Source organism: Equus quagga, chromosome 13, assembly GCF_021613505.1.
Source record: "Equus quagga isolate Etosha38 chromosome 13, UCLA_HA_Equagga_1.0, whole genome shotgun sequence".
Taxonomy (NCBI): Eukaryota; Metazoa; Chordata; class Mammalia; order Perissodactyla; family Equidae; genus Equus; species Equus quagga.
Window position 1 is genome coordinate 43,400,154 of NC_060279.1, and position 20,269 is coordinate 43,420,422.

The window sequence follows — 20,269 nt, forward strand, 5'->3', positions numbered from 1 at the left end:
ATTACACTTAGATGGCGTCCACGGAAGTGGAGTCTATATCTATATGTTGCCTTTTCCTCTTTCGGCTAGTACACTTATTTTTTTATTTTTTATTTTTTGAGGAAGATTAGCCCTGAGCTGACATCTGCTCCCAATCCTCCTTTTTTTTGCTGAGGAAGACTGGCCCTGACCTAACATCCATGCCCATCTTCCTCTACTTTATATGTGGGACACCTGCCACAGCCTGGCCCATCAAGTGGTGTGTAGGTCCGCACCCAGGATCTGAACTGGTGAACCCCGGGCTGCCGAAGCGGAACGTGCAAACTTAACTGCTGCGCCACCAGGCTGCTCCTTGGCTAGTACATTTATATCTGTGAATCATGGCATATGTAGGCTTGTGGTTTTTTATCTTTTCTGGTAAGATATTCCATTTTTAAGGTCCAAAAATTATGACTGTCTCTCAATAAGATAATATTTGTACTTTTAGTATCTTTTGATGAAAAGATACATCAAAAAGCTGCTGTGATTTCAGTAATGCTTTTAAATCAATTTGACTTTGTCACACCAGAATCTACATCCAGTTGAAATACAGTGTATACATATTTGTAAGATATTCATTCAGACTGGAGATAATGCTTATACAGATTCCTTGTAATAATTCCATGGCCTCATAGAGGTTCAAAATCCATGGGTTATGAATCACCATATAGATTGAGGTTAAGTTGTATGTCCAAAAACTGTCTATTCATGCAAAAATGTCTATTCATGGAAATTTGTAGGGTTATTTGAAATCAGTGGTATCAATACGTTTTGAAAGCCAAGATGAAAGTATTTCAGATTTATGTTTAACCAGTTCTTGAGATAAGCAGAATAAATAAATTCTTTAGAAGTGGGACCTTTGACTTATTTTTGCTTTGTTTATTCTGCTTGGTTCAAGTCAGAGCTAACAGTCTAATGCTCTTGAATGTCTTGATAAACTTGGACAGCAAATGTGTCTCTTCTGCAGATTTTTACGTGAGGACTATAATTAGTATAGCATAATGGGTGGAACCTTTTCTATACTTGGACGTGGCTTCTTTGTGAGACTTCCAGTGGTTATAATGTTGAGTAGTTTCAGAAGATTCTTTGAATAGTAAAAAGCAAGAAGACATCTCCACCCATGTGAGCTAAAATTTAGTTAGAAACACAAAACTAACATATATAAAATAGAGAAAGATTAAAGTTAACATAATATAATGGAGAAAGCCTTGGAGACTCTGGAGTCAAGATTCAAATGGCTCTGGGTTTAAAAATTCCAGACTCTTATTTGATCTTCAGAGCAATCCTATGGAAACAGAGGATAAGGTAGGCGGTATCCCAGTTTACAGATACGTAAACAGAAATAGCATCTTAAAACTTCATTTACCCAACAACGCATAGCTGGCACGTGGCAGAGTCAGAGTTTGAACCCAGGCAGGTCTTTTAACTCCATGTCTAGTGTCTTTACCTCCATAAGACACAAAATCCAAAATCCTTTGAGTTTGAGGTTCAAGACCATCACTAATAAAGGTCTTACCCATCTCTTTCAGCTTTTTCTTTCTCTGTTCCCACCAGACTTAGCTCCCACAATTGGTAGATCCTGGCCAAGGATCCACAGGTAAGGTGTCTCTTTTTGATGGCTTACCATTTAGCTCCAGTTAAATTGTCTGTGTTCCTACCTCTTTATTTATGCAGTTCTTCCTATTGGGAATATCCTGTCCCCTCTTCTCTGCTTAACTATCATAAGAGGTCATCTGTTCAAAGAAAAAGAGGATTTATGGATTTAGGAGAAAAGACTAGGCTGCAGATACTGCTTTGGGCATTTATTTAAAAAGAAAGAGAAATGACCAAAGAGGTTGACAGGTACTTAGTTGAAGTTAGACAGTTATGATCTGTGGTGCACCTGGTCTGCACAAATCTTCCTCTTCCTCCAGCACTGCTGTGTGGATGCTCTTGAACACCAACGTCTCTTGGTTTCCTTATTTTCATGCTAGGTCAGTCACTGGGTCTGACTCTCTTCCTTTCCTCTCCTACCTATCTTTGCTTGTTTCCTCTTTCTTCTCTTTACAATGTTAAATAAAAATTTCTTCCAAAAAATTCTGTCCTTATTTTGTTTAACTTGCTTGTTTATTTTACTGTTTTGGAAAGGAGGGAGGACAAGTTCTTCTGGGATACAAAAACACACCTACTTATCCAATATTTGAGTGAGAACTGTACACCAGCCACTTTTGTGAAAGGTCTTCTTTTTATTTGCTGGTGACAGGTGGGAAGAAAGGCAGGTTTGCTCTGGCAGTGAGGAGGGGAGGTCAAGGAATACACTCATTTGCCCCACCTTAGATTCTCCAGATTCTTGGCATATTTAGCATCTCTTCCCCTGTGCCCTGTTTTTTTCTTCTCTGTATGTATTGTAATATGAAAGATACCAAACTAAAGAGAATCAGATTTATCTTGCTGTAACTTTTTAAAAAAAGTTTCTTCTGCCACAAGGCTTAAAGAGCTGTGGAAAGAAAAAGGAAAGTTTGTATTTCTGCCACACAACTGAGAATAGCAACAAAATGTCCGGTGTAATTCGCCCTGGGATGTGTGTTTGATAGGCCCTCATGACTAGAAAGGGAAGGGAAAAGGAAAGAAGGAATGTGTTGTGTCTTATTGCTAAAGTTGCAGTTGTGATCTTTAGCAAATCTAACTGATCCTGGTGGAAGTGGGGAGAGAGCCAAACTTTGGTCTCTCCCTGCTGGAAGGTAGGACAATCAAATAGGAAATGGATGCTACTCAAAGAGTTCAAGGTAAGTTTTCCATGTGTAGCAATGTGAATGGTTGGCACCGTGATAGCACAGGGATCCTCACTGAAATATTAGCTTCAGGCACAGAGATCCAGGGAACTCCCTCATCCTTTTCGTCACATGAAAGTATAATAACTTGATCTACTTGATCCCTCTAGGCCTGAGAAGACATGTGCACTTTTGTTCTACTGAACATTACCTCTTCCATAATTCTGCTAAACCTTGAGTTGAGGTAAGAGGATAAAGAAAAGGAGTGACTGGGGCCGGCCCAGTGGCGCAGCAGTTAAGTTCGTACATTCCACTTCTCGGCGGCCCGGGGTTCCCTGGTTCGGATCCCAGGTGCGGACATGGCACTGCTTGGCACGCCATGTTGTGGTAGGCATCCTACATATAAAGTAGAGGAAGATGGGCACGATGTTAGCTCAGGGCCAGGCTTCCTCAGCAAAAAGAGGAGGACTGGCAGTAGTTAGCTCAAGGCTAATCTTCCTCAAAAAAAAAAGAGAAAAGGAGTGATCTATGAAAAGTTCATTCTTTTCAGCTGACTGGAAAGGGGAAAAGAGCTTAGAGATGTTTTGCTCTAGCATAACTTGGGAGTCAAGGGTAGTAAGTAGTAGTGGATTGTATGACTAGATTTCCTCTTCTCTTTTGAGTTTTTTCTGTATGAAAAAGTAAAATTTATTGTTCTAACAGAGTAGCCTAGTCATCTGACGGAATTCAAATTCAATAAAGAATAATGTCTACAAGGTCAGGCTGCTTGATGTTCATCAGTTTCCTCCTGAAAACTGGCTTACATTGGGAGGTCCTTGCCAGGGATCACAGACAAGTTCTCTGTTTTCTTTTGATAGTTTTCAGTAAAGGAGCTGGAATAAGGGAGGATTAGGTGGTCCTGTTTCTGGAAATGGGAGGAAGCAATCTCAGAGTGGGGAGGGTGTTGAAGGAGTCGAGAGAGAAGGTGCTTAGCATGTAATAGATAATTATTGAGAGCACAAGGTTTTAGAGGGAGAAGGACAGTATTAACTCCTCTGAACTGGGCGACATTTAACCTCTTTGTGCCTGTTTCCTGATGGTAATCAGAGAACCTGGAAGGGTTGTTTGAGGTGAGAATCACCACATGCAAAGCCTAAACCATCACAGAAATTCTTGAAACAAATTTAGTAAGAGCCTGCTGTGTGCCTAGTCCTGTTTTTTTGTTGGGGTAAACAAGACAAAGTCCCAGCCTTTAAAGAGCTTACATTCTGGTGGCACTCAAACAGTGGTAGTTACTGATTTGAGGGAAACCTAAGTAAAATGGAATTAAGAATGCCAGGGATAGGCAAAAACCTGCATCAATTACTGATAATGCAAAAACGTAATGGCAAATCATTGCAAGTTCCATTCTTTTTCTTATCTAATAGGGAAAGTGCTGATCCATATTAATAAATGATGCTCAGAGGATTCAGCTACAAGTGTTTAATATACTCAATTTGTCCATCAGCCTTTGCTGAGGAGCTGCATTGTTGAAAATCCACCTCCAGACTAAGTCTGTGTCTTGCCGCCTCCATCTTCTCATAATAGCCAAACATCTGTTGCCTCAACTTGTAGCCCTCTGTTAATCCAGTGAGTAGAGGCAGGTGTATTTACTTGCCTCTCCCACAGGCCTTCTTTCCTAATAGGTCTGACCTACCCAATGGGAAGTCTGGTTCATCCATCTTCCCCTAGTTAAAATGAAGTCTTTAGACCCTTTGAGCCGTCATATTGGTTTAATGTTTTCCTGTGGACAGCCAAGGCTTAAAGAGCATTTTCCTCTCCCATTCTGGGCTTCCTTTCCTCCCCTCTCCTAGAGAATAACCAAGATGTAAAAGGAATAGCACCCTCATTGCTTGGGGTGCTTAAGGCTCTTCTGAACATACCTTGAAGGGCCACCAGGCTGGTGACCAGCATCACCCAGACCTTTTCTTGCAGGAGGCCTGAATTGAACGCGCCTTTACTATGGCTGAACTCACGGTGTCCTCCTTGTTTCAGTCCTGTCACTGTGTAGTTCCCTGTCTCTGGTTCAAAAGAGAATCAGTGGATCAGGGGAGGGTTTCAGAAATCATTAATGGCTCTTTTTGCATCATCTCAGAACATCTTTTTATGATCTCCAAGGATACTTCTTAGCATAATTTACTGCCCAAATATGTATTTTTTTAACATTTGTGGGTGATGACGATGATGTACTTAAGCAGCAATAAATAAATACACTAGAATCTACTGTGTGTCACGCTTGGGATACAAATAAGCCTACCTTGAAGGAACTCTAAATATAAAGTCTTACCAGAGACACAGCAAAAATAGCTTAGTCGCCTTGGACTTGGTGTTCCCAAATCTCAGTTAAAACCCATCTTCTGGAGTGGGTCAAGCAGTTTCGCCTAAGTTAAAATCTTGGGCTTTGGAATAGATCTGGATTTTTTTTTTCTTCTCCCCAAATCCCCCAGTACATAGTTGTATATTCTAGTTGTAGGCCCTTCTGGTTGTGCTGTGTAGCATGGTGCCACAGCATGGCTTAACAAGGTGTGCCATGTCTGCGCCCAGGATCTGAACTGGCGAAACCCTGGGCTGCTGAAGCAGAGCGTGCCTACTTAACCAGTCGGCCATGGGGCCATCCCCTAGATCTGGATTTTTAGCCACCATTTACTAGTTAAGTGAACTTACACAAATTTTACCTTTGAGCCTGAGTTGTCACATGACAAGAATAGTACCTTCCTCAAAAGGCAAGGAAGGTTAAATGAAATAATGTATCACTCAGCACACTGCCTGGCACATAGTAAGCACTAAGTAAATGGTAGACATTGTTTATTGGTACTGTCTGTTACCTGTCTGGTTTTATTAGTTTCACCTTCGAAAAGGAACTTTACGTCCATGTCTGGCGAGCATCCATATGTGCTGACTCTAAGACTTAAACATGCTGAGAGGATGAGAAAGGCATTCTTTCTTAGGGAGAACAAGTAGAAATGCGTAGGATGTATTAAAGAACATGAACACTAGATTATAAGGACTTTGTTGTACCCCCATCTATTCTCCAAGGCTTAGCACTGTGCTTGGGATGCACAATAAATATTTGTTAGATGAATGAGGAGTTTCCACTAGTGAAGTTAACTGGAAGAGAGTATTCACATAAATAATAGAATGAAATTATTTAGAACCTCCAGTGCCAGGCTAAAGTAATTTAGACTTTGTCCCATAGGCAGTGAAAAGACATTAAAATTCTTTGAATGGTGATATGTGCAAATTAGCATTTTAGAAAGGTGTCTGGTGGCAGTGTGTATTGGAGGCAGACAGAGTATTTAGAGTTCACGGACCATGTATTAGGTAATAGCTCAGTGTCAGGCCCTGAGGTAGGTGTGGGAGATAGAAAGATGGGTAAGACTCGCTTGGATCTCAAGGGGCTTACCAGTTAGGAGACTATTGCACGTATTTTAAGTGTGAGATGATGAAGACGTGGAAAACACCTTTGGAAAGAAGGGAGTGAATGTGGGAAAGAACTAGTAGTACTTAGTAACTGGATGGAGGAAGAGAAAAAAGGAGGGACCAAAGTTTTGACCATAAATCATGGATAGAAACAGGGTCTCAGGAGGATAGGTTTGAGTTTGCGTTTGAGGAGATGGTAGGGTATTCAGGAGCTAGGAGTCCCGTTGTCAGTGGAAATGTTTAGTTGAAACTTAGGAAAGAGGTTAGGGCTGGAGAAGTTGATCTGTGGGTCAGTTGCAAGGAGATGTACATCTAAGTCACAAGGGTGGGTGAGAACTTGGGAGAGAGTGGCAAGAAAAGATTGAAGAGATGAAGAGTGAGTCTTGGGGAATGAATTCTCATGTTTGAGAGGTGGGAGGAGGAAATAGGTGCAGAAGAGAGAAAAGAACAGCCAGAAACGTAGAAAAGAGTACCTAAGCCAATAGAGATGCGAGTTTGCTAAGGGAGAGAATGGAACTGCTGAATGCTGTAGCTGGGTCAGATGGGAAGACACCAGGAAGCAAGGAAGAAAATATAAATCAACCCAGACTGAAGTAGAAAATTTGGATTAACTGGTTAGTAACCATAGGAGATGATGAAAACATCTATTAAAAGGCTCCGGGCCAGGTTTTCTTTGGGGGGAGGGGTGTAATTTATATCTACTTTTCTTTAAGTTCAAAAGTAAGATAGTACGGAGCTGGCCGGGTGGTGTAGTGGTTAAGTTTGCGTGCTCTGCTTTGGCGGCCCAGGGTTTGCAGGTTTGGATCCTAGGCGCGGACCTACATACTGCTCATCAAGCCATGCTGTGGTGGCGTCCCACCTACAAGAGAGAGGAAAAGTGGCACAGATGTTAGCTCAGGGACAGTCTTCGTCAAGCAAAAAGAGGATTGGCAACAGATGTTATCTCAGGGCCAATCTTCCTCACACACACAAAAAAAGGCAGATAGTATTTGCAAGTTCATAAAGACTGCTAGCAGTTCCTTTTATCCTCCTAGGCTTATTCCTCAGAGACCACCATGGTCAACTCTTTGAGATGTTTCATCATATTCCTAAATAATATGCTCATGTTACTACTTCTTGATGATGAAGTTTAGACATTATTTACAGTCATGTGTCACTTAATGATGGGAATATGTTCTGAGAATACATTGTTAGGCGATTTCAGTGTTGTGCAAACATCATAGAGTGCACTTACACAAACCTAGATGATACAGCCTACGACACACCTAGGCTATATGGCATTAACCTTATGGGACCACTGTCATATATGTGCTCTGTTGTTGACTGAAATGTTGTTACGTGGCACGTGACTGTATTGACTTTCTGATATACAGGATGAGGATATGGTTCTCTTAAACCTCTAGTCACTTCCCTCCTCTGCATCTTTCAAAAATCATTATATCACAAATTTTAGTTAAATTAATGTTTACATAATTTGCATTCTGTAAATGTCACATATTACAGAGCCAAGTTGTGTGCTATGATCATGTTTCCTTTCGTAAAATTTAGTGTTTTCCCTGAAGACACGATCACCCGATTTTTTAAAAACTGGTAGAGTTTTCCACGTCCATATCTTTAGTCCTTCATCAGATCTGATGTAGGCTTTCAGAAAGATGATCGATCAATTCCATTTTCACCCCCTAGAGATCTTCCTTCCGGCACCCTCTTTCTCTTGCTGTCTTCTGAACAATGCTCTTTTTGGCCCTTTATTATTCTAGAATTTCCTCGTCCCCTTTCTCTACTAGATTCCTTATTTCTTGGATCCCGTTTTATATACTCTACTGATTCACTTTCTTGTTTTACTGAAGCACATTTGGTAGCTTCTTAAGAAAGACCACGTGGAAGATGAATTTTTTTGTCATTGCATGTCTGACAGTGTCTGTTTTTCCCTCACATTTGATTGGTCGTTTGGTCGGGTATAGAATTCTAGGTAGAACATAATTTTCAGTTTTGAAGGCTTGCTCCATTGTCTGGGAATATGGAAACAGTCATTCTCAGCTGGGCATATAAGGAAGTCATATATATAATGCTGAGGCTGGAGTGGCCATTTTAGGCTGTGACAAAGTAGTAACAGAGCAGGGGAGTGTGCATGAAATGAAGGAGATACATAGAGATGTGAAGCCTTGCTGCTCCTGAGAGACTGAGATAGTAACTGTTTTGGGTTCTGTTGGCTTTCTGGTTTCTTACTCCAGAAACTTGAACTCATAAGGGCCAGCTTCTTGCTTTGTTATTTTTTCTCCTTTAATCTATGGCTGCTTGAGTGGGTTTCTGTTTCTCACAACTAAATGCTCTTTAAGACAACCATCCATTTTATTTCAAATCCATCTCTGTCCCAGCCTGAAGGCTCGGTGCCTGTGTTTAGAAATACAGCTACGTCTCTGAGAGAGCTCTGAATTGAGAATCAAGGGGCCTAAGTTTCTAGACCTCTGTCTGCTTTTACTGCCACTGTGGTCAGTGAGTGGCACTGGACAAGTTGCTTTACCTCCTTGTGACTCAGTCTCAGTGTCAATAAAGAGAGATGGCTGCATCAGTAAGATTTTTTAAATTAAAGACAAAATGAGATTACCTTTGTATACATGCTTTGACGAAAGGCAGGATTTGCCAGTAGAAGTGATGGAAAAGGACTGAATAATGGGAAGGACTCTTCCCGAGGAGACTGTCCAGGACCTGAAATAACTACTTCTGTCTCCAGCTGTGGACCCTGCTTACTGTCCCACCTGGTGGTGTTAGGGATATCAGGAGCTCACCTGTGACTGAAACGGAGAGAAAATGCCCCTGAAGGTGGATATCTGACTTCTGGCTTCTGGCACAACACTGGTAGGTCCCACTGTCTGTCGGCGTGGTTTGGTTTATGGTAAACACCAACTGAGATGATATTTCACTGACACCATCTGTCCCAGAATACCGTTTAAGTCTCAGTTGCTCCAGGCTGGTCTCAGGGGAACAGTCTGAACCCCTGTCCTTGCACAAAAACACTATAACCCCCTCAGCCTCTTCTTTCTTAGACCACACAGTACAGATTAAGCTTAGTCGCTTTTCTTCCTGGGAAACTGAGCTGAGGATGTGCATGCATCCTGGAATGGGAAGGGAAGAATTAGCCATGGGAGGCCGGGTATACATGGTAAGTTAAACTCTTACATATAAATGTTGAGGCAGAGATGGGGGCTGCCCCTTAGACATGAAATACCCTCTCTTAGAAGAGTAGTCTACAGGCTGTACCCATATCTGAAGGAGACCTGCAACCCCAGCTATACATTAATTCAGAAATGGTCTCTATTTTACTTCTACTCTCCAACTAGAACTTCTAAAGGGGCTTTAACTATTAAAGTGCTTTTGTATACATCTAATCCTAGATACAGCCCTGGAGACAGGTATTAGTGTCCCCATTTAATAGATTAACAAACGGAGGCACTGGCGCTTAAATGGGTTTGCCAGAGTTGACAAATATTGTAGTATCTGGATCTCAAACTCAGATTTCATAAACATATAATGTGTAAGAGCCTGAAGGAATCTTAGATTGAGGGCCATATTACCAGGCTCTTAGCAACACATAGCAGAGGGAGGATGTCAGATGGGGAGGGCATTAGTATTAGTTCTGACAAAAAAGAAGAAGAAACTATATTTTTCACCCTTTCATTAGTGTCAAGAAGAGTGGGTCCTTTCCTTCCCCACCAGAGAAAAACTACGGGATCCATCCCTCCTCATGAGTCCAGGATTTTCCCTGATGAGTGTCTCCGCCCTGGGGATCTAGGGATGGGCTGTCCTCACCACCAAGCTGGATGTTCACAATTGCCAGCAGAATGGCCAGGGCAAAGCAGCCTCCGCCAGGTGCCATCAGTGTCCTGCACATTGTCAGCGGCTCCAGGAACTCGAAGCAAATGTTGGCTCTGCTGATGTCCTTGGCCTCACTTTCCTGAAAGCACAGGGGGATGCCTAGTCAGGCCTTCCAGGGCCCCAAGACCATTTACTTGTTCCAGGCACTAGAGTCTGATGGAGGTGGAAAAGGGCTCGGGCGTGAGAGTCCAGCTGGCTGGGAGGTAAGATAGTAAATCAAGTGAGATGTAGAGATGAGAGGGGCAAAAAGAGAAGAAACATAGGGCGACACGAAAGCCTATATTTTCAGATTATTTTTTTTTCTAAATTACGTTGGGTTGCTGGATCAAAGAATGTCAATGTTAAAATTTTTTTCTACTGTTATTATTTTTTTTGTACTATTATTATCATATTGCTCTCCGAAAAGGTGGTTGAGATTCAGATGTTCAACAAGAATGCTTGATAATGTACATTTTCTCATGCACTTGCCAGCACTAGGCATTATCTGTCTTTTACATTTTTGCCAATCTGATGGGTGAAAAATTAGATCTCACTGTTGTTTTATTTTGCGTTTCCATGACTAGTGAGGGTGAGGACCTCTTCATATATGTGGTGGTCATTAGTATTTTCTCTTCTATGAATTGCCTGTTCATATTCTCTGCATATTTTTTTAAATCAACTTTTAGAAGCTTTCTCTATATTAGAGATATTAACCCAGCTTTTTTTTTAAACAAACATTTCCTCCCATTTGGTTGTCTCTTTGTCTTTTTCCATAAGGAAAGTTTACCTTTGTGTTCAGTTAAGTTCAATACATCTGTCTTTTCTTTTAAGTCATCTATATTTCCTGTATTGTTTAAGAAAGTTTCTCTCAGGCTGAGGTTATAATTTTCTTCCAAAATTTTTATTGTTTTACTTTTTATATTTATATCTTATAATTCTAGCTAATAAAAATTATCACCATATCAAAAAACTCTGAACAAAAACCAAGACAAAGAAAACACCTAAATTTTTACCAACACGGAAATGGTTGAATAAATTTTTTTTTTTTGAGGAAGATTAGCCCTGAGCTAACTATTGCCAGTCCTCCTCTTTTTGCTAAGAAAGCCTGGCCCTGAGCTAACATCCATGCCAATCTTCCTCTACTTTATATGTGGGACGCCTACCACAGCATGGTTTGCCAAGCAGTGCCATGTCCGCACCCGGGATCCGAACCAGTGAACCCCGGGCCGCCGAGAAGTGGAACGTGTGAACTTAACCGCTGCACCACCAGGTCGGCCCCGGTTGAATAAATTTTGATTCATCCACATAATAGACTATTATATGTATTATTAAAAAGAATGAGTTAGTTCTATAAATATGGGCCTGAAGGGATGTCCATAATATGTCAAACAAAGCAAATTGCAGAGCTATGTATATAAAATAAATACATTTTTATTTTAAAAAATTCTCCATGTAGATGTTTTTAAAATATATTTAAACACTTTTGTAGTTTATAAATTGGCCGTGAAAACCCTGTGAATAGCAGCGAAGCACTATCTGATAGAGAAGGTGAGAGGATGGCACAAAAAAGACTGGGCAGGGTTCTGCTCTGCTGTACACAGGGTCCCTAGAAGTTGGAATTGACTCCATGGCACTAACAAACTAGCCAATAATGCAAGTCTTAAAGAATCAGTATCATAAAGACCACATTCTCTGCCATAATGAAATTAGCATAGATGTCAAAAACAAAAAGATACATTAAAAAATTATATTTTCCATAAGTTGCTTCTTTTTCACCTGTCATTCTTACTTTGTCAGCAGGATGGTGTAGGGGAGGAATGCATAGGTAGAGGATGCTTTTGGTTATATTCTAGTTCTGTAGTTGTGCAGTGGGCTCATAGATGTTAATTATATTTCTATGTTCTATATTTTTAGATATGTAACATACTTTTGTACATATCAAATGATTCATTTAAAAAGATAACATATAAAGAAAAAATCATATATATGTATATATATATGCACACACACTATGATACCATGTATATAAAATTGAGAACACAGAGATCTGAGAAAGTTTACCACCTACCGACCACTTATGAAAAAAACTACTCAAGGAGGTACTAGACAGCAAAAAGGAAGACAATGTATTATGACAGTAAGCTGGAAGAAACCCCAGCCATCGAATATGAGCTGGAGAATGGAAGACATCTGGAAAGAAATGAAAAAGGAGTCCTTTGACCTTGACACTGGTAACATTCTCTTATAAGAAGCACAGATTTAATATTGTAAGATTATATTTCTCTTTCCTTGAATATAATTATACTGCTTCATTTAATTATAAATAATATTTACATAATTGTAATATTGTTAGTGTTCCATATTGGTTTTTAATTTATGGAATGAAACTAGAGGCATAACATGGATCACTTAATTAGCGTTATAAAACAAATAAATGTTATAATCCTTGACAATATAGAAATTTAAAAAGTAACTTACAAAAATTAGATGAATTAGAGTCAAAGGAGAGGAGGAAAGAAGTCTGTGGTTTCCTCAGTTTTCAGAAGAGGGTAAAATATGTAAAATTGACAAAACAGTAAAGATTTAAGTATTCTATTTAAATTTATGAAGATGAGCACTAGAAGGACTAAAACATTAAATATCACTCAGAAATATTGGAAGGCAGGAGGTGGTGTAGGGTATTCAGTTACTGATGGGGTGGTGTCATTAGATACTCTTTGAAGTATCAAGAAATAAAGGTATATAATTAAAAATTATAACCCTAGCCATCAGGGGGATTAAATGGAAAATATTGAAAGTGGTGAACTTTAGATGGGGGGGTTACTGCGGGTAGAGGGGGAGGTAACTGTAAGAAGCTTTTTTTTTCATTGCATAATCTTTTGTTTGATTTATTTTACCTTGTGGATGTATTACTTTTAATTTAAATTTTTTAAATAAAAGAGTATATTGCAAAAATATAACCTATGAAAGAAAAATAATTTTTAGAAATGAAATGGAGGACAAGGAAAGAGAAATCCTATAATTATAGGGGGCTATTGTATGTCAGTCACTTTATATACCTTGAATCATTTAGTCTTCACAGATGTTATTATCCTCTCTTTTCAGGGAAGGATGTGTGTGTGTGTGTGTGAGGACGATTGGATGGGGCTAACATCTGTTGCCAATCTTCCTCTACTTTGCATATGGGACACCTGCCACAACATGGCTTGATGAGCAGTGTGTAGGTCCGCACCCGGGACCCGAAACTGCGAACTCCAGATTGCCGAAGCAGAGCACGTGAACTTAACTACTATGCCACTGGGCCAGCCCCATCAGGGGAGGATTTTTTTTTCCTCCAGAGTATTCCCTAGATTTTCCTAAATCCAGAAAACCTGGGTGACACTCTTTCCAACTCTTGATGTCTCTGTTTCTTTGGGCTTGTCTCAGGTCCTCCTCTGTCCTCTGTTTCCTCATCTGTAAAATGAGGAGGCTGCCTACTTCAAAATATTGCAAAAACAAACCCTCAACAGCACAAATCTAAATTTGGCATGTCCCCCATTTAAAAGATTTCAGTGACTCCATGCAGTGGGTATTTGTCATTCTTCTGGCTACCCAGTGGTATCTGTCAGGGAACTAGCCCCACCTTCCTTTCTCCCCCTCATTACTTTCCTGTGAGTGCTGATAAAAGGCAGAGCCCTGATTCTCTCCTCAGGAGCCCAAAGGACCAGATACACCTTCTTCCCGCCCTCTGAAAGCTGGGGTTAGACTAATGAGATTTTCCCATCAGGCCTTTGGATCTTGAGGGCATGCTGCAAAGATGAGGTGACAGTGGAATAAGACTCCCTGGTGGGATTCCTTCATAGTCAAGTGCTCACCTTCCCACCCTCATCACTATGTCACAGCCGAACCAAGATCTAATTCACTGAATACCCGAGCTATCTTACAGCTGCAAATGTCTGCCCATGTTGTTTACTCTTCTGGAGATGTCTTCCTTTCTTTCTCTGTCTGATAAACTCTTAATCATCCTTTAAATTCCAGCTCATGGCCCTATGGGGGAAAACCACAATAGAATAAAAATAAAATAAACTAGTTGAATAAAGGGAAAAAGGAAGAAAGTGAAAATTAGAAATAGGAAAGGAGAAATAATCATAAATATAAGTGGAACTAAAAGTTATAAGGGATATTTTTGTATTACTCTTGCTAGAAACTTAGAAAAGCTAGTTGAAATAAATTTCTATGAAAATACAAATGATAAAAATTGACTCAAAAACGAGAAAACCTGAAAGGCCAAATAACCCTGAAAGAAATTGAGAAAATTGTTTGATACTATCTTCCCAGAAAGCACTACTTTGGATAGTTTATAAGGAAATTTTTCGAGATGATTCTGATGCCATTTAAATTGACAGCATAGAAAAAGAATGAAATTTCATTTGCTTTTACTAATGTCAAAACCTTAAAAGAAAGCAAAAAGAGGACTACAGACCAATCTCACTTATGAATACTTATGTGAAAATACTAAATAAAATATTAACAAGCCAATCCAGCAGGATATTAAAAATATAATGACAAATGGGGTAGGATTAATTTTAGAAATTCTTGGATGATTTCATATTAGGAAATATACTAATATTAATTAATACGTTAATCAAAGAAGAAAATCAATATTCTGACAAAATCTTACATTCATTCCTACTAAACCCCTAAGGAAAATGGTAATAGATGAATGTTGTTCAACATAATAGAGAAATATATATCTCATAACATTCTAGCATCATATTTAAAGGTAAAATATAAGATCATTTCTATTAAAATTAGAAGCAAGGCACAGATGCTTCCTATTACCTCTATTATTTTGCATTGTTCTGGAAATGTTAGCCATTGCATTTAGAGAAGAGAATAAAGTAAAGGATATAAATATTGGAAATCTTGAGGCAAAATTACTATTTATAGGGGCCTGCTGGTGACACAGTGGTTAAGTTCCCATGTTCCGCCTCGGCGGCTGGGGGTTCACTGGTTTGGATGCCGGGTGGGGACCTGTGCACCGCTTGTCAAGCCATGCTGTGGCAGGCGTCCCACATAAAATAGAGAAAGATGGGCAGAGATGTTAGCTCAGGGCCAGTCTTCCTCAGCAAAAAGAGGATTGGCGGCAGATGTTAGCTCAGGGCTGATCTTCCTCCAAAAAAAATTACTATTTATACATAATGTAACTTCCATCTGGAAAACCCGAGAGAATTAGTTAAGAATATTAGAAACAATGAAAGGTGGAGCATTGAATAGGCAGTTCACAAAGGAGGAAATGCAATGAAAAGTTGTTCAGTCTTACTAGCGGTCAGGAAAGTGCAAATTTTTAAAAATTCAGAGTTCAGAATTATGACCCAATAGATGAACAAAAATGAGAAAAAAGATAAATCCAATTCTGGTAAGGGTATGAGGAAATAGTCACAATCATTCACTCTAGGTAAAATATACCCTGTACCTTTGGCTCTATCTTACAGAAATAAAAGCATGTGTGTGCTGGAATACACGTACAAGAATATTCACTGCAGTAGTGTTTATAATACAAATAAATTAGAAAAAAGGAAAGACCCATTGGTCAAAGAATTGTTGAATAAATTATGGCATATCCATAGTTTGGAATATTATGTAATCACAATTATATAAAATAATAAATTAATGTATAAATACATAGCATAAATAAAATTTAATAAGGTATTCACTTATAAAATGATTAATTTTCCTAGACACACTTTCCTAGATACTTGTCAGAACATATGATAGAAGAAGAAAATCCCATTCATTATAGCAACAAAGGAAATGCTCATAAAATGCCCAAGAATTTAAAATGTGACAAGATTTCTATTAGGACATATAGGATAAAAATTATAAAGTGCTATTAAGGAACATAAAAGAAAATCTAGATAGAGACAATTGTTCATTTTTCCTATATTTACCTATTAATTTGTCACAATCCTAATAAAAATCCCAGCAGCAGCCCAGTAGTCTGTGCCCGCCACTGCTGCTCTAGCCTTGACCTCTTGCTCCCTCTCCTGTGTTGTCACACCGTCCTGCTGTACTGTCTCCTCCAGAATGTCCCACTGACTCTTGAAACAAAACATTGAAAGTTTGGTGACATGCTTTGTGTCTAGCTACAAAGCATCGTCTGATTTGAAAAGGATAAAAAAAGGATTGCGATTATTCATTCAGCCCAGGATTGGGGTTAAAAGCATAGACTCCGGAGCCACACTGCTTGTGTCCATGTCCTGGTCGCAGAACTTACTAGTTGTGTGACATGGGCAAGTTCCTCAGGCTCCTGGGGCAGGCACTGAATAAACGGATATATTTGATGAACACTGAGCAACTGTGTCAGGCACCGTAGGGCACAGAGAAACTACTACGACAGCAGAGGCAGACTGTCCCGGTAGTTCAGTGCAGCCTCTAGAGTCAGAGGGACAGGTCTGTAATCTGACTTTGACATTTGCTAGCTGTGTACTATTGGGCAAGTTTTTTAATCTCTCTGAAAATTAGCTTATTGATCTATAAAGTGGTGATAATACTCTCTTCCCAGCGTTGTTGTGCAGGTTAAATAAGTAACCTGAGTAAACTGTTTACTCCAGCACCTAGCATAGAGGAAGGGCTCAGTAAATGCTGGCCATGATTATTTTTATGGTTCCTCATAACTGAGGCACATCTCAGTGTCCCAATCACATCCACGTACATGATGGTGTTTAGTTCTTATAAAACACTGAGTTAGTATGGTTATTTAAAAATATGTCTTTTGTACTAAGCCTATGAAGGATTTGAGAAGCATTGTGACTAGTACAAAATTACAATTTCTACGTGGGGGAGCTAGGACGCTAACCCTCAAGTTAGGGGTCTTTCTCTTGGAGTTTCCTTTCCTTTCTTTCTCTTCTCACACTCACCATACATTCAGGAAAAGCTGCAACACATGGAGGGCTGTGGTAACAACGATAATGTCATAAAGTATATCAAGGAATAGGGAAGGAGAAATTCTGAGTGAGGGATCTGGAAAGAATGCAAGATGGCAATGGAATTAGGTCTTGAGAGATGTTTGCTGACTTTCGGGAGCTGGTGCCTGACGCATATGGTGGTGACGTAAGGTGGGAAGTGGGCTGGGGAGATTTGGTTTCCAGTCTTGGCTCTGCACTAGCTGTCTGTGAGATGTCGAGGTCATGTCCCTTCTCCAGGCGCATTTCCTGAGGGACTGATGCAGCGGGATGGGAGGGAGGAGGGGTAGGGACTGCTTCCAAGAAGAGAGCGGGCTCTCTTGGGCTCAGCTCTCAGACAGGCTGGCCGGCTCGCAGGCGCTGATGCAGGAGTGGCTGGGCTTCGCGGTGCCTGGGGGCGAGCTGAGGCAGAGTGTGTAAGTCTGTCGTAGGCCGTTCCCGAGGGCTGGGGGCAGGCAGAGGCCATGGAGAAATGATGCTCTTGGAATAGGTGACCTTGGTGCTCGGGATGCGGAGCACCCTAATGTGATGCAGGCAGGGCACCCCAGAGCAGGAACCGCTGCTTTTGCACTCTGGCCGCTAGAGGGCGCTGCCTTCCGGTTGAAGCCAGAGATGCCCCTCCACGCGTCCCGAGTTCATCAGCCCAGCGTTTGGCCTGGGGAGGCGCGGGAGCGCGGGGTCCGGCATGCGGGCTAGCCGGGGAAAACCTAAACTAGTAGCGGAGGTGTGGGAAGTGCAAGATTGGGTCTGGTGGGTCCTGGGGACGCGGACTCTACTAGAGCTGCAACTGGGCCTTAATAGACTAATAGTCGGGAGGAGGTGGTCGGAGAGGGAAGTCTGGGGACTTTTTGGGTCCACCACATGCCAGGGGCAGTTCTCATCTTCCTCATGAAAGTGGCGAGCGCCAAAGCCGGCAAGGATGAGGGTGCAGATTAGGTTGGCATCCTCACTTTTCAGTCTTCCAGGGGTTTCTGAACTACGTTGGCTGCCCATGGCCTTGGACTGTCAGGATGGACAGATGGCAGCCGACAGTACATGCCCTCCTGTCCCCGACTTTTTAAAGTGGGAGGCACGTGGCGTTCTGGATTCAAATGCAAGCTTCGTGTAAGCTCGGGCACGTTATTAACCTTGCTCAGCCTCACATTTCTCTTGTGTTTAAAGTTCCCTCATGCGAACGTTGTGACGATTAAATGACACATGAAGCTGAGCCCAAGGTTTTCTAGCAAGTGGGAACTGTCACTGGTGGGGACGAGATTGTAAGGATTGGCCATTCTCTCTGCTGCCAAAGCCCAAATATAACTTCTGAGAGGAGCTAGAAGGTTAGCAGTCAGCTCCACAAATACCTCTAATTGCAGATCTCCCACAAAACCAAGAAAGATGCCCGGGCCCAGAGACGGAATCACATCAATCACTACAGCCCCAACTTTACTTAAAGTAGAAACAGCCTTGTAAGAAACAGAGGTGTGGTCAGGAGGCCCTTGGAGTATTTGTCTGCTTTTCAGACTTCTGGCTCTGGTCTCTCTCAACAACCTTCAAGGCCCTCTCAGCCTTGACATAGATGCGCCGTAGACACTTTTGGTCGTCTGGTGAAGCCTGTGGATCCCCTTCTCAGAATAACATTTAAAAATTAATAAAATAAAATATATAGGATAATAGAGGAAACAAATTATATCAAAACAGTTGTCCGCACATTAGAAGCATGTGTGATAGAGCAGTATATGTACTTCTTTAGATCTAGCATTGGCCTAAAAACTATCGTAATTCATAGCAGTGATGAGTGTAAATGACGTTTTGAGAAATCTGTAAGAATTGTAATGACATTTGAAAATATCTGATTTCTATTGTTGGCAAATTCTATTGTGGTTTGTTGCCTACATTCGTAATGGAAGCAAATGCTAACTTTCGATTAGAGATTGGTGCAAATAAAGATGTAATGTTTCCCCCAGATTCACAAATCCCATGAATGAATGAATCCCTGGACCCCCAGTTAAGAATGCTTGCAGAACAGGTTCCTCATTTTGAAACGAGGGAGACTGAAGCAACCAGGTCTTCTGATTCCTAGGTGAAAGGTCTTCCCACTAAAGAGCATAGCTCTGGAACTTGGGGAAAACTATCTCTAAACCATTATTTTCACCCTGGAATTCCCAGGTTTACTCCAACAAAATCATGCTGGTGGCCTGAAGCCTCCCTTGTTTTTGTCACCCTCAGCACATTCATCTGGGATGTGAACTTCCCCCAGAGGTGCCTCACAAGGCCAGCTCCAAGCTCAAGGGAGCACAGTGGTTTGCCCCAGTTCAGGCTTTGAGGGGTTAAATAAAGAGGTGATCCAAATCTTGCTAACTCTCCTCCAGTAACTATCTCCTTTTTATGGATATGAATGACACTTTGTCATTCATCCCCTATGAGCCCTGAACAAAAGAAAGTAGCCTGGAGGATTTAGAACAGCATAAGGGATTTAGGCTCTGTCAGGTATGGCTACTTCAAGGAGTTCACCTGGATTTCCCTCCTGTGAACACACAGTGTGGTTCTTTCCCGTCTGAGGAAAGAGCCACAGGGGCCCATGTCCCTGAAGGTGTGTTGGGGAAGGGCCAGCATGTCGGCCCAGCTGGCACATGTGACATTTCTTTTTCCCAGGCTCCTGAGGGTAAAGGGCATATCCCTTCAAGAAATGGGGTTTCTCAGGGACCTCACTGGAAGCCTATCCTTGCCTGAGCAGTTTTGTCAACTGTCCCATCCCTGCTCCCAACCCCAGGTCCCCAGGGGCCCTCTTTACCTCAGGACAGAAGTTCTTCTTTCCTGCTCTCAGGCTGGGGGCTCTGGTGAAAGCACTTCGAATGAGCTCTCAGTCCTTAACTTGTTATTTAATCTTGTTGAAACCCCATCTCCCACTTCCGTCATTGTTCATGCCTTCATTACTGAGATGTATGGTCTTTGAAAACCACAGAATTGGGGTTTTTCTTTTAGCAGTTGGGGGTCTTCCTGTCTCTCTCTCCTCCACCCCCACTGTGAATTTTTTTCTCCTTTCTCTCCTCCACCTCCTCCTCTGCTGCTGTCTCGTTTTCCTCTTCCTTTGTGTGTATGTGTTAGAAATAGGCTAAGGTGCTGAAAGTGCTGAGAAAAACCACTCCTTGAAATTGTTTTCTTCACCTTGAGGGACAAAGATGTTTCACCTGATAATTCATAGTAAAGATGAGACTGGTAATAGAGTAACTGGGAGGTATAAGAACAGAATGTGCCCTCAGGTATAAAGAAAGGTGCCAAGTCTTT

At 41.1% G+C, this 20,269-nt stretch overlaps 1 protein-coding gene across 2 annotated transcripts; it reads right to left on the bottom strand.

Annotated features, from left to right (window-relative positions):
• Positions 1–211: 211 nt before the first annotated feature.
• On the bottom strand, positions 212–19,879 carry CD160 (CD160 molecule). 2 transcript variants are annotated; one of them, XM_046682736.1, is made up of 4 exons: positions 10,014–11,195; positions 8,993–9,319; positions 4,670–4,807; positions 212–2,494 (listed from the first exon to the last, which is right to left on the bottom strand). In XM_046682736.1, exons 1-4 carry the CDS (start codon positions 10,093–10,095, stop codon positions 2,487–2,489), a joined length of 555 nt encoding a protein of 184 aa, XP_046538692.1. In that variant the 5' UTR covers positions 10,096–11,195; the 3' UTR covers positions 212–2,486. The 2 variants fall into 2 exon arrangements, with proteins under 2 accessions (XP_046538692.1, XP_046538691.1); XM_046682735.1 differs by lacking the exon at positions 212–2,494 and adding an exon at positions 19,776–19,879 and having other exon boundaries at positions 3,228–4,807; positions 10,014–10,158.
• Between the last annotated feature and the right edge of the window lie 390 nt (positions 19,880–20,269).